This window comes from Pteropus alecto, unplaced genomic scaffold (genome assembly GCF_000325575.1).
Source record: "Pteropus alecto unplaced genomic scaffold, ASM32557v1 scaffold233, whole genome shotgun sequence".
Taxonomy (NCBI): Eukaryota; Metazoa; Chordata; class Mammalia; order Chiroptera; family Pteropodidae; genus Pteropus; species Pteropus alecto.
The window spans coordinates 1,150,652-1,163,517 of record NW_006434367.1 but is presented as its reverse complement, the minus strand read 5'-3'; the positions used below and the strand labels follow the sequence as shown (position 1 = coordinate 1,163,517).

At 36.6% G+C, this 12,866-nt stretch overlaps 1 protein-coding gene and 1 pseudogene across 16 annotated transcripts in view; both read left to right on the top strand.

The window, feature by feature from the left end:
* CEP192 (centrosomal protein 192) overlaps nucleotides 1–12,866 on the top strand; it is a 138,291-nt gene that overhangs the window by 7,651 nt on the left and 117,774 nt on the right. For 11 of the 16 annotated variants that reach the window (XR_003045514.1, XM_015587238.2, XM_025044895.1 and 8 more), the window contains 2 exons: nucleotides 9,799–9,974; nucleotides 12,480–12,529. The exons of 1 other annotated variant lie outside the window; for it this stretch is intronic. Coding sequence is in view for 14 of the 15 variants with exons in the window: in XM_015587238.2 (XP_015442724.1) it covers nucleotides 9,799–9,974; nucleotides 12,480–12,529 (226 nt within the window). In the remaining variant the exon portion in view is untranslated. The remainder of the gene's footprint in view (nucleotides 1–9,798; nucleotides 9,975–12,479; nucleotides 12,530–12,866) is intronic. 4 more of the 16 variants (XM_025044889.1, XM_015587242.2, XM_025044888.1 and 1 more) reach the window with 2 other exon arrangements.
* Nucleotides 2,516–3,886, top strand: LOC102882960 (annotated as a pseudogene).

The window sequence follows — 12,866 nt, the reverse complement described above, 5'->3', positions numbered from 1 at the left end:
TTAATTATTTCTTATAATATGACATTTTAAAACTTCCCCACAGGGTTAATTTTCAACATATATGATGTATGACCTCCTTCTTGTAGATTGTTTAGTGTACAATTTAAGGTTTTTGTTAAAGGCATTGGTATTTCTGACATGTTGATTTCAAGAGAAAAAAACACCCACAGCCATCAAAGAAAGTTTTATTTTTTCCCTTTTTTTTATGATAAACATGTCTCTTTTTCCTAAAAAAATTAATTCCAGTTTTTTGAGGTTATGATAGTTTTGCCTAATATAATATTCCTTTACTCTCAAATTTTTACTTGCTAGTTGAGAAATTGCATTTTATTTCTTTAAATAGCAATGACTGGGCAGAGTCCTCTGAATACCTGTGCTTTATTTATTTTGCATTTTATATGGTAATGTTTCCTGTCACCTTGCCCCTCATAGTGAATGATTACTAGCCATTCTTCAGTTGTCTGTTGTATGTGTAGGTTTTTTTAAATGCTGCCATCTGATACACAAATCAACCAGTCTTATTTTTTAAAGAATAATTTGCTGGATTTTAATTTGTGTGAAGAAATAAAGTCACTTTTTCATAACTCCTAAAGTATTTCTTAGATTCCAGCCACTAATTGTGGATTTTAATTTGTGTGAAGAAATAAAGTCACTTTTTCATAACTCCTAAAGTATTTCGTAGATTCCAGCCGCTTATTGTATAGCAGGGACAAAAACTATAGTCATGTATTTTGGGATCTTTCCTTCAAATTAGAGGAGTTTCTAAATTTGACTTGTTATTTCATTTTATTAATCTACTTCACCCGTAAATATTTTCAGTGTTCTTAGTCTCTATTCACTTTTTAAAATAATTTTTTATTTTTTAGTTATAGTCTGCATATAATACTATATTAGTTTCAGGTGTGTAACAGTGATTAGATACTTGTGTAACTCAAAGTGATCCACCACCTTAATAAATCTAGTGCCCCTCTGACACCATACATAGTTATTACAATATTATTGGCTCTATACGTTATGCTGTAATTTCTATCTCCATGACTATTTGTAACTACCAATTTGTATTTCTTAATCCCTTCTCCCTTTTTCACTGACTCCTCGAACTCCTCCCCCCTCAATCTGGTAACCTTCAAAATGTTCTCTATCTATGAGTTTGTTCCCGTTTGCTTATTTTGTTCTTTGGATTCCACACATCCATGCAATCATGTGGCATTTGTCTTCCTCTGACTTACTCCATTCAGCACTCTACCCTCTAGGTCCATCAGGCAATATCTTTTTCTGTCCCCTTACTTTTAGTATGTGTCTTTTAATCTGAAGTGAGCCTCTTGTAGGCAGCATATGTAAGGGTCTTGTTTTCTTATCTATTCAGCCACCTTATCTTTTGATTAGAGCATTTAATTCTTTTTCATTGAAGTACTCATTGATGGACATGTAGTTATTGCCATTCTTCATTTAGGCTTTTGATACATATTTTTTTCTTCTTAAAGTAGTTCTTCCATTTTCTGTAATACTGGCTTGGTGGTAATGGACTCCTTTAGATTTTTCTTGTCTGGGAAGCTCTTCATCTGTCCTTATATTCTAAATAATAACTTTGCTGAGTAAAGTAATCTTGGTTTGTAGGTCCTGGGTTTTCATCACTTTCAGTATTTTGTGCCAAGTGGTTCTTGTCCTGCATAGTTTCTTTTGAGAAATCAGCTGTCAGTCTTATGGGCATTCCCTTGTATGTAACTAATGGCTTTCCTCTTGCTGCTTTTAAGATTCTCTCTTTGAATTTAATGTTTGACATTTTAACTATGATGTGTCTTGGCGTAGGCCATTTTGGGTTCATCTTGTTTGGGATTCTGAACATTCTGGGGTTGTGTGTTTCCTTCACCACGTTAGGGAAGTTTTCTATCATTATTTCTTTAAATAGCTTTTTAATTTCTTTCTCTCTCTCTCCTCCTTCTGGTACCTCTATGATGCAAATGTTGGGATGCTTGATGTTGTCCCAGAGGCCCCTTAAACTGTCCTCATTTTCTTGGTTCTTTTTTATTGCTGCTGTTCTTATTGGGTATTTTCTGCTACCTTATCTTCCAAATTGCTGATTCAGTCCTCTGCTTCACTTAATCTATTGATTTCCTCTAACGTATTCTTTTCAGTTATTGTAGTCTTTATTTCTGACTGGTTCTTTTTTTATATTTCCTATCTCTTTGTTGAAGTTCTCACTGAAATCACTGAGCACCCTTATAACTAGTGTTCTGCACTCTGTATCTGGTAGATTCTTGTCCCATTTTATTTAGTTCTTTTTCTGGAGCTTTGTTCTGTTCTTTCGTTCGAGATATGTTTGTTTCCTCACTTTGGATGCCTCCCTGTGTTTGTATGTAGTAGGAAGAACTGCTGTGTCTCCCGGTCTTGGCAGAGTGGTCTTATGTGGTAGGTGTCCTGCGAGACCCAATTGTGCAGGCTCCTTGCTCAACTGAGCCAAGTGCTCCAGGTGTGTCTCTTGTGTGGGTTGTGGGTACCCTCCGGTTGTAGTTGATCCTTGGTTGCTGTTAGCACATCAGTGTCGTGGTACGGGCAGTACAGAGGAGAAGCCATGGTGTATCTTGGTAACCTGGGAACTGGTGCTGGCAAAGCAGAGTTAGAAGGGGCTATCAGTTATTATGGTCTCTTAGAACTGTGTGGATTGCAAGAAATCCTCCAGGTTTTGCCTTTGCAGAATTTGAAGACCCTAGAGATGTAGAAGATGCAGTGCGAGGCCTGGATGGCAAAGTGATTTGTGGCTCCTGGGCAAGGGTTGAACTATCAACAGGCAAGCCTTGGAGTTCTTATTTCGATAGACCCCTGCCCGACATCCCTTTAATCCCAGTAATAGATGCTATGAGTATGGTGAAAAGGGACATTATGCTTATGATTGTCATCGCTATAGCCAGCGAAGAAGCAAGTCACTGTCTAGATCATATTCGAGATTCAGATGTAGGCAGTACTCTCACTTATGAAGCAGGAGCAGGGGAAGGAGGTTAGGATCAGCATTTCTTTGATGATTAAGATCTGTGTCTCTTAATACAGTCAGTTTCACTCAGACGGTCTAGGTCTGGTTTTATAAAAAGATGAAGGTATTTCCAATCCTGGTCGAGGTCAAGATCAAGATCCAGGTCTCTTTAGTGACCAAGAAGCAGTAGTTCCTCATCAGGAAGTCTATGAAGAAATGCAAGTCCTGAAAGAGTGGACTGAAGTTCTCAAGTTCACCTTTTTGGGAAAGGTGTTTTTCAACATTATTATAAGGGATTTGTGATGTTTGTGAACTAACCTAGGAAGGGTATTTCAACCATCTAATCAAATGAATCTGGATTATTACTCTATAAATTCATCGTGTAAGATAATATAAGTTGTATTAATATCCTGTGGTGCTTGCTTTGGCAGCACATATACTAAAAAAACCATCCTATGGTCTGAAAATGTGGGTTTTTATTTGGTACTTTTAAATAAAATGTTTTTAGGGAAAAAAAGCAAGGACCAACAACCAAGATTACTCTGCCCAGCAAAGCTATCATTTAGAATCAAAAGACAGATAAAGAACTTCCCAGACAAGAAAAAGCTAAAGGATTAGTTCATCACCACCAAACCAGTATTGCAAGAAATGTTAGAGACTTCTTTAAGAAGAAGAAAAAAATCAAAAATATGAATAATGGCAGGAACTACACATCTGTTAACAGTTACTTTAAGTGTAAATGGATGAAATGCTGCAATCAAAAGACATAAGACGTCTTGATAAGTGAAAAATGCTTACATATGTTGCCTATAAGAGACTTACTTCACATTGAAAGAGACAGACTGAAAGTAAAGGGATGGAAAACGATATCTCATGAAAATAGAATGGAAAAAACAAAAAACTGGGTAGCAATACTTATATCAGACAGACTTTAAAATGAGATAAAAAAGGACTTAATAATCTTAGTTCTGGGTATTTATCTGAAGAAACCCAAAATATGCCTTTGAAGGGACATGTGAATCCATATGTTCATTGCAGCACTGTTTATCACCAAGATATGGAGGCAACCTGGTTGTTCCATCAGTGGATGAACAGATAAACAAGAGGTGTTACATACATCCAATGGAATATTACTCAGCCATATAAAAGAACGAAATCTTGCCATCTGCGACAATATGAGTGGACCTGCTGGAGGGTATTGTGCTGAGGAGAATAAGTCAGACAGAGATAGACAAATGTCATGTGATTTCACTTATATTTGGAATCTAGAGAACAGGATAAATGAACAGACAAAACAGAAACAGGCTCAAAGATACAGAGAGCATTTTCATGGTTGCCAGATTGGGAATAGGATGAGAGAATAAGGGAGGGGATTAGGAGTTATAAATTGGTAGTTACAAAATAGTCATGGAGATGTAGGGTGTAGCATGGGGAATATGATCAGTAGTATTGTAATAGCTAGGTAGGGTATCATTTAGGTACTGAATTTATCAGGGTGTTCACTGTAAGTTATACAAATGTGTAATCATCATGTCCTACTCCTGAAACATAAAATACTTTATGTTAGCCGTATTTGAAAAATTAAAAATTACTTTTAAGAAAAGTTGCTTTTTAGATGATTTGTATCATTTTACACTTTCACTAGAAAATGTAGCTGAGAATGCCTCCTTCTTTTGAGTTTTCCCCAGCATTTGCTGGTATTATTTTTAATCTTTGATTTTAGAAGTAAAAAAATCTATACACATGCATAAATGCATAGACAAGTCTGGAAGTCTGTAAACCACAGTGTAAATGGTAGTTATCTATTTGATTATCTAAATGGTGGAAATACAGGCAGTCTTAAAAAAAGTGTTCTGTTTGAATTCATAATTGAATATTTATGGGTTGAACATTCTTTAATGTTTATTCATTTTATTTCTGTTGCGAATTGATTCTTGATAATGTTTAGATATAAGCACTTTATGTCAAAAATGTTAGTTAACTCTGTATATTCATTCACTCAGTGTGTATTTTTGACTGATTGCCTATTATGTGCCAGATATTTCTAGGATATAGCAGTGAACAAAACAGACATTAAACACAACAAACTAAAAATTAAAATATACCAATTTTATTGCATGTTAGAAGGGAAAAGTGCTAGAAAAATAGAACATGGTAAGTATGATTATTAGGGAGGCTGAAGGGAATGGTCAGTGTGAGTCTCATTGAGGAGGTATAAGATGAGAACAAAGACTTGAAGGAGGGGATTAAAGGAGGGCGTTAGCCATGTTGACATTAGGAGGAAGAGGATTTCAGGTGGAGGGTGCAACCAGCGTAAATGCATTAAGGTAGGAACACACCCAATATATTCAAAGGGCAGAAAGGAGGCTGCAGTGGTGAGCAAAGACTTTTACTTTGAAATGGGAAACCATGAGGTTCCATGTGAGTTGTGTTTTAAAAGTCTCACTCTGGCTACTCTGTTGAGAATAGACTGTTGGGAGGAAGACTAAAAGCAGGAAGATCACTTAGGAAGTTTGATTATCAAGGGAGTGAGATAGTTGGAGAAGAGAAGAGCATTAAGACTTGATGTTTAGGTTCGGTAATATTAAAAGCTGGGGAGAGAAGGAAGAGACCTAGTGACTAAGAATTAGTCTTCAGAAGTAGAAAGAAAACAAAGTGTCTCGGAAGTTGCGTGAAGAACATTTATAAAAGAGTGATTCAGTTGTGTCAAATAAATGAAGTCTAAGAAATCACCATGGGTAACCCTGACAGGTAGTTTTGGTGGAAGTACAGGGAGGCATAGTGGCCCAACAGAGTGAATTTAAGAGAATGGAGAGTTGGTATTGGAGTCAGTGAGAGCAGACAACTTGAATTCTGCTCTCACTGACTTCTGCTGCAAAAGGGAGCAGAGAAATAGGACTGTGATAGTTGGTAGGGGTGATGGGTCAAGACAAGTTTCTCTTTTTGTGATGGGATGAGTTACTGCATGCTTAGATGGTAATGAGAATGATCTGGAAAGGGAAAATTTGATTATGTAGAAGAGACTGACTGTTGCCATGTCTTTGTGTAAATAAGAGATTAGGATCTAATGTCCATTGTGGGGAATGACTTTAGAGGGATTGGACCATAGATAGTTTCTCTGTATTAACAGATGGAGAGGCAGAATATGTGGGTACATATTATGGTAAGAGTCTGTGGAAGTTGTCTTTTTAGTGCTTCAGGTTTCTCAGTGAAATAGGAGGCATGGCCATCAGCTTGGTGAGAGAGGAGGAGGAGGAATTGGTGATTTGAAAAGAAATGTAAACAATCCTATGGGAATGTCGGAAAGTAAATGGACAAGGAATAGTAGGATTGTCAGACACTTGAGGGTTATGGTCACGAATTTAGTGTGAGACTGCTCAGTATGATTGTGATGTTTTCTCCAACCACATGAAGCTGTAGGTGTGCTGGCAAGGTATAAATAGAGATTTAGGATTAACTGGGATTATATTTTGATGAACACGGTGAGGGACAAGGGAGTTGAGGTGTATGATAACTGGCCATGGGATTTAGGTTAAGAAAGAGAAAAGGATATCAAAAGGGTGAGGGAGAGTGAAATGTAGTAGTGTGAATGGATTAGAGGCTTGAGGGGGTTAAAAGATTATAGAGTTGCAGTATTAGGGTAGATGACATGAGGATTTAGTAGGTGGTTCTAAGCTGAGAGGCTTTAGGGAGAGTGATCTGGAAGTGATACTGAGGGGCATAGTGGACTATGAATTTCATCTCCACACCCAGTGATACTAATGTTGTGGAAGAGACAATAGTCCTGTCCCCCTATGACAGAGCTTAAGGAGAGTAAAGTCCTTATAGAACATCCAGGCTTTCATTAAAGCAACGAGGTGAAAGGAATGTTAGAAAAGGGGTGCAGGAATAGCAAGATTTTGCTGATTCTGCACTGTAAGGTACCGTGGAAGGGTTGGTTTGTTGGGAAGGAAAGAGGGGATGTGCAGTCTTGTGGAGCTTAGGATGCCAGCAGTAAGGAGTCCTGAACTTGTAGGGACTGAATAAATAGGGACAGAGAACATCATGAAGTTAGTCTCAGTGAGCTGATGTTGGTGATAAGACAGTAGATGTGAGAAGAGGGGAGAGAAATATTGGAAGTAATCTCTTGATGCTCTGATAGAAGTGCAGAGGTATGAGGAAGTAGTCTCGTTGACCCATGTTAACAGAAGATAGGAAACCTGCTGGCCTCACTCTTGACTTCTGTTGGGGTGGTGGGGCAGAGTGCTTTGCGGCTAGCCCTTGCCTCTGTTGAGTAATCTGAAGACCTGGGTTTAGTCTAAGAGCAAGGGCTTCCTGTGGCTACTGTGATGAAGGGTCCACAGCCTGTAGAGCCATGCGCTTAGTCCCCTTGTTAGGGATGGCTTCATGACCCTTTCTGGGGGAGGACAGAGTTTGTGTGTTTTAAATGTCCTTATTCTAACCTTGGAATTAATACTTTAGATGAGTATAGAATTTAAAGATGAAATAATTTTCGCAGAATTTTGAAGGGATTGCTTCATTGTGTGAGAAACTTGGATGTCATTTTGATACTTGATCCTTTGTATCTGAACTATTTTTTTCCCCTCTGGAAACTTACAATCCTCTCAGAGTGCCTGCTGGATGGGATTTCCTCTCCTCCCACTCACTAAATTCTAATTGTCATCAACCCAGAGATTTCTGTGCTTTAGTTCTAGATAATTATTGTTTTGGCACTTTTCTATTTTTCTCCCTTTTTCTGGAGCTACTATTTTGATCTGTTTCCATTGTTTTTCCTATTTTTTTCTTTTTCAGTGCAAAAAAAATAGATAAGTTCCTAATTTTTTCTCATCTTTCTGTTAAATTATTTGGCAATCATAATTTTGAGAGCTCTTTTTTCTGGTCTTTTGTTTTTTTATAATGGCTCCTTTTCGTGGATGTATGAAATAGCCACTTAAATGTTCCTGAGTGTTCTAATTGAGATTTTTTTAAAACTTATATTAATTATTCTTTGTCTCTGGGTTGTAGTTTGTTCATCTTTTTATCTCTTGAGCTGTTCTTTTTCGAACTATGTCTGATTTGTGGCTACTTCTAGGTTGCTAGTGTGGGCGTCCTCAGCTGATGGGTGTTTAGGTCTCATTTCCATTAGACCTCTGTGTGAGTGGAGCAGTGGTCCTGGCCAGCTTCACGTTATGGTGAGCAGGCTGGGGTGGGGGAGTATGTCTTAAATTCATGCTGAGTGTTAAATGCTTTATTCTAGGCTGCTGTTACTACCATAGCTTTATTCTGCATGGATGTTTCCTGTGACTCGTCTGGAGAAGAGCCTTATTCCTGGATGTTTAGTGACATGTTGACACTGCTGTTTAGTTTGTATGGGTTGGGGAGCAGGAGTGGAGTACTGCCTGGCATGGTTGACAGAGTCTCAGTCAGCCCCTTTCTTTTGCTCTAGTCTTCTGCCCTCCTTCCGACTGTTGTCAGGAAACGTTACCGTGGTTCTTTCAGGCAGATTTGCTTCTGGGCCCTTGTGTTCTCATTCTGGACCATCTTTCTTTTCTCCTGCTTTGCCTATCTGTTTTTCAGATTCTAGAGTCTGAGGTAAGCTTGTGCTAGGACTGGTGGCTCCTATCCAGATTGCTTCACTTTTATAGGTGGGCTTACTGGTATTTTAATGTGCTCCTGGAAGTTGCTTTGACATTTTTACTTGAAGCCTATGCCTTAATTTGAGAAATATTGATGGCCTAATAAAAAGGGATACCTATAGGTTTGAGGAAGTAGATTTTGGTGGTGCCGATGGTTATTTTAGAGTGCCCTTAACTGTCTGTTATCCTAAAGTTCTAATGATCACATTATATGCTTTTCATAGGGGAGGGCTTTAAAATTTGAAAATGAACCTGAATGTCCTGACTTGTTCTTTATTTCATGTCACCATCTTGCCCCTCCCCCCTTTTTCTTTTTTTTCTCTGCCACATGACTTCGTATCCATTTATAGTCTTTCCACCTACTCCTGTCTTCTCTTTTACTCAGCTTCTATTTGGTGTAAACTTTTGTATACTTATCTGTGAATGCACCTTTGGTTTAAGCTAATGGCTTTTTATGTATTACATCCCCAATAAAGAACTGGAGAAGCTGGGAAGTAAATTAGGGTTCAAGATTTGCCTTAGACACAAAGGATTAGAATTTGTAAATTATGGAAAGGCTAATTTCTTTTCATCCATACTGGCTAGATCTGAGTTTGGGTCTAGGTGTCAGTTTATCAAATGATAAATTTGCATTTAGAGTCTTTTTTTCTGCAGTTCAATCGCCTACCCCTCTTGCTGGTGAAATGGCTCATTGAGTTGCAATAGACCCAGTAGTTTGGGAGGAAAATTACTTTTAAGGAAAAACATTTTCATCCATACATAATAACAGAGGTAGATAGAAAGATAGGGACAAGAACAGTAGCAAGGACTAACAGTAAAACTTTTGTAGCATTTAGCAATTCAGACAATTAGCTATTTGGCAAATATACAAGTATCCTTTAAGTCTGTCCTATTTAGAAAACTGACTTTTTCTCTAGAAGTGATAGTTTCAGAGATAGTTATTTGGGGGAAAAAACCTTATCAGTTGAGAGGCACAGTAGCAGTATGATAATGTATTTGCTTTTGGTAGACTGTCCATCACTGGATGCAAAATAATTGTGCAGTCCTTAGGATGTTACCAGTTGTGATTTCTGGCTAGTCCCAGAAATGTTTCTTTTCACTGTATCCACTTTTTTCTTTTTGAGAGATAAAATACATAACTGATTAATGGATATTTTAGAGATTTACCCTACGCAACTAACATTCCATCATCATTCTGTTTCCTAATAAAAAAAGTTCTGTCTCTAGGAAAAAGATCCATATAGAAAGCCAACATTTGTCAGATGCTGTCCTCAGAGAATCAGCTTTTCCTAGCAATCTAGCAAAAACAGAAGAGGAGGAGGCTACAACTGTAGAATCCTTTCAGAGCCAAGATCCTTGTGTTAGGATTTTACCACTGGAACAAGTGCAAGGTACTGAAGTATAAGAAATTGTTTTTTAATGTATATATTTTAATTTCCTTTCTCATTTCTCTGTCTTTGGACGGGTATTGATCTTAAGCTGTGATACTGTCAACTGAAAATGCTTTGGTTTGGCATTTAGCTATTAATATCATGTTTATAATACTTTTATAGGAAAAGGTCTCTTCATTGGTCTCTTAATTTTCTTTCCTGATTAAGCCGAAATCTTTCCTTTGGAAACCATGCTGTCTGTTGGCCACAGCACACTTTATATTCAAGACGAGGAAACTGTTTCTAATATACCTTTCATATTTCTCCCCACCAGTTAATTTATATTCTTATTAAGTCTTTTTTGTTCCTAAACTTTTTATAAGAATTATAAATTCTTAAATTATTTTTCCTAAGAAAATCAAGTCAAACACTTTTGAGTAGTATGAAAAATTGCTACCAAATTAGATCTGGGAAAGAAACTACAAAAATGAGGGGAAATTTTTAAAATAATAAATTTACAAATTTCTGTCAGATTGCTTTAAATACTTTATGTTCTCCAGAGAAATCAAGACTAGAAATTGAAAACTGTGTAATATAAGCTTATGTAGCAAAGATAACGTGTAACTCCATACTGTGGTTCAATACTCAAAAGGCCTTACTTGAGCCCATGTTATAAGATAGATGAATGAATGCACATTTATATGTTTAAGTTAAAAAATTTAAGGGTTGTTTGTATTTCTCTTGATGAAAAAAATATGTATGAATGTAGAATAGCATTAACTCCTTATACTCACAAGCAATAAAAGAAAGAAAGAAATTGGACTTCACAAAAATTGAAAACTTTGTGCTTCAAAAGACACTATCATGACAGCAAAAAGGCAACCAGAAGTTGGGAGAAAATATTTGAAAATCTTGTATATGATACTAGCATTCTGAGTATATAAAATCTTACAACTCAATAAAAAAAAAGATAATCCAATACTACATGTAAATGGGCAAAGGATTTTAATAAACATTTCTCTAAAGAAGTTGTACATATGGCCAATAAACACATGAAAAGATGCTCAACTTCTTTAGTCCTCAGGGAAATGCAAATCAAAACCAAGAGATAGTACTTCATACCTACTAGAATAGCTATAATCAAAAAGATGGAAAATAGCAAGTGTTGGCGAGGATATGGAGAAATTGAAATCCTCATCTATTGCTGGTGGGTATATGAAATGGCACAACTGTGAAAATAGTTTGACAGTTCTTTCAAACGTTAAACACAGCATTACCATTTGATTCAGCAATTCCAGTTCTAAGTGTATACCCAAGAGAAATGAAAACATATGTCCATAAAAAAACTTGTACATGAATGTTCAGAGCAGCATTAGTCAGAATAGCTAAAAAGTGGAAACACTTAAATCTCAGTCAACTGGTGAATGTATAAACAAAATGTAATGTATGTCCATATAATGGAATAGTATTCAGCCGTAAAAAGGAGTGAAGTATTGATATGTGCTTTGATAGGAATGAACCTTGAAAACACATTAAGTGAAAGGAGATAGACACAAAAGACCACATGCTGTATGATTCTATTTATCCATAGGTAAATGTATAGATACTTAATAGGCAAAAAGAATAGAGGCAGAATGTAGATTAGTGGTTGTTAGGGCTTTGGGGGGAGGGGAGAATGGGGAGTGACTGCTAATGGGTACAGTGTTCTTTTCTGAAGTAATGACAATATTTTGGAACTAGAAAGTGAATAAGGTTGCAGAATCTTGTGAATATACTAAAAGCCACAGACTTTTACACTTTAAGAGGGTGATTTTATGATATACAAATTTTGTATCAGTTAAAAAAAAAACTCCTATACACCTATCCCACAGTTTCAGTTAGTATAAGATTTTGTCATAGTTGCTCCATCTCTTCTCATTTTTTATTTTTTTATTTTTTTATTTTTTTTAAAAAATTCCAGGCGTCATTTTGTTCCTGTATATTTCAGTATGCATCTCTGAAAATATGGACATTTTCTTACATAACTACTAAGTGCTATTAAGACCGCTAATAAGTAGTAGTCTAGTCCATATTCAGTTACTTCTTATCTCAGCTGGTTTGCTTGATTTTGGGTCTAAGAAAGGTTATGTTATGGCACATTTATCGTATCTCTTAAGTCAGTGCCTTACTGAGATAGGCCAGATCAGTCACCCTGTAGATTGTCCCACTGTTTGGATTCGTCTGTTTGCTTACTCATGGTGTTATTTCTCTCTTCCCCATATCCTCTGTCAAGCAGAAGCTAGCTTTAAAGTTTTGATTATATTCATATTCAAGTGTTTTTGGCATGTGTGTCATTTTTTATGCTTACCCACCCCAACAGTTTTTTAATTTAACTGACCACTGATGAGTTCCAGAGCATCATTTAACAGTGCTGTGTTCTGTTCGAAGGGAAAAGTTTTTAGTTCATTGATTTGCTATTTTTAGATATTATTGAGTATTTAGATAAAATAATTTGGTCTCAGTTTTTGTTTTTGTTTTCTTAAACAGACTCACCTATTGATTTTTATTTACAATCATGGATGAATAATGAGAATAAGGTAATCATTGATATATTTGTTATCAATATCTAGAGTTATTAGAGTGAGATTTCCTAGTTCACATATGTAAGTGAGGTGCTAAGTAGAACTGATATTTGCTGGACATCTTCTACTTATAAATAGTAAAAATACTGCTTCAAGTAAATAGGAAGTTGAGAGCAGTGCTGGTCCAGGTCCAGGAGCTGTCTATTCCTGGGCTGCTTCTGTCAAGAAGAACTGACTGCCCCCTCTGCTCTCTGTGCTGGCTGCCTCTAGAATGTTGGCTCTGTGAAGGTAAGGGTTTCTCTTTGTTTCATTTAGTGGCACATAGTTGGCACATACTCAGTAATTTGTTGAA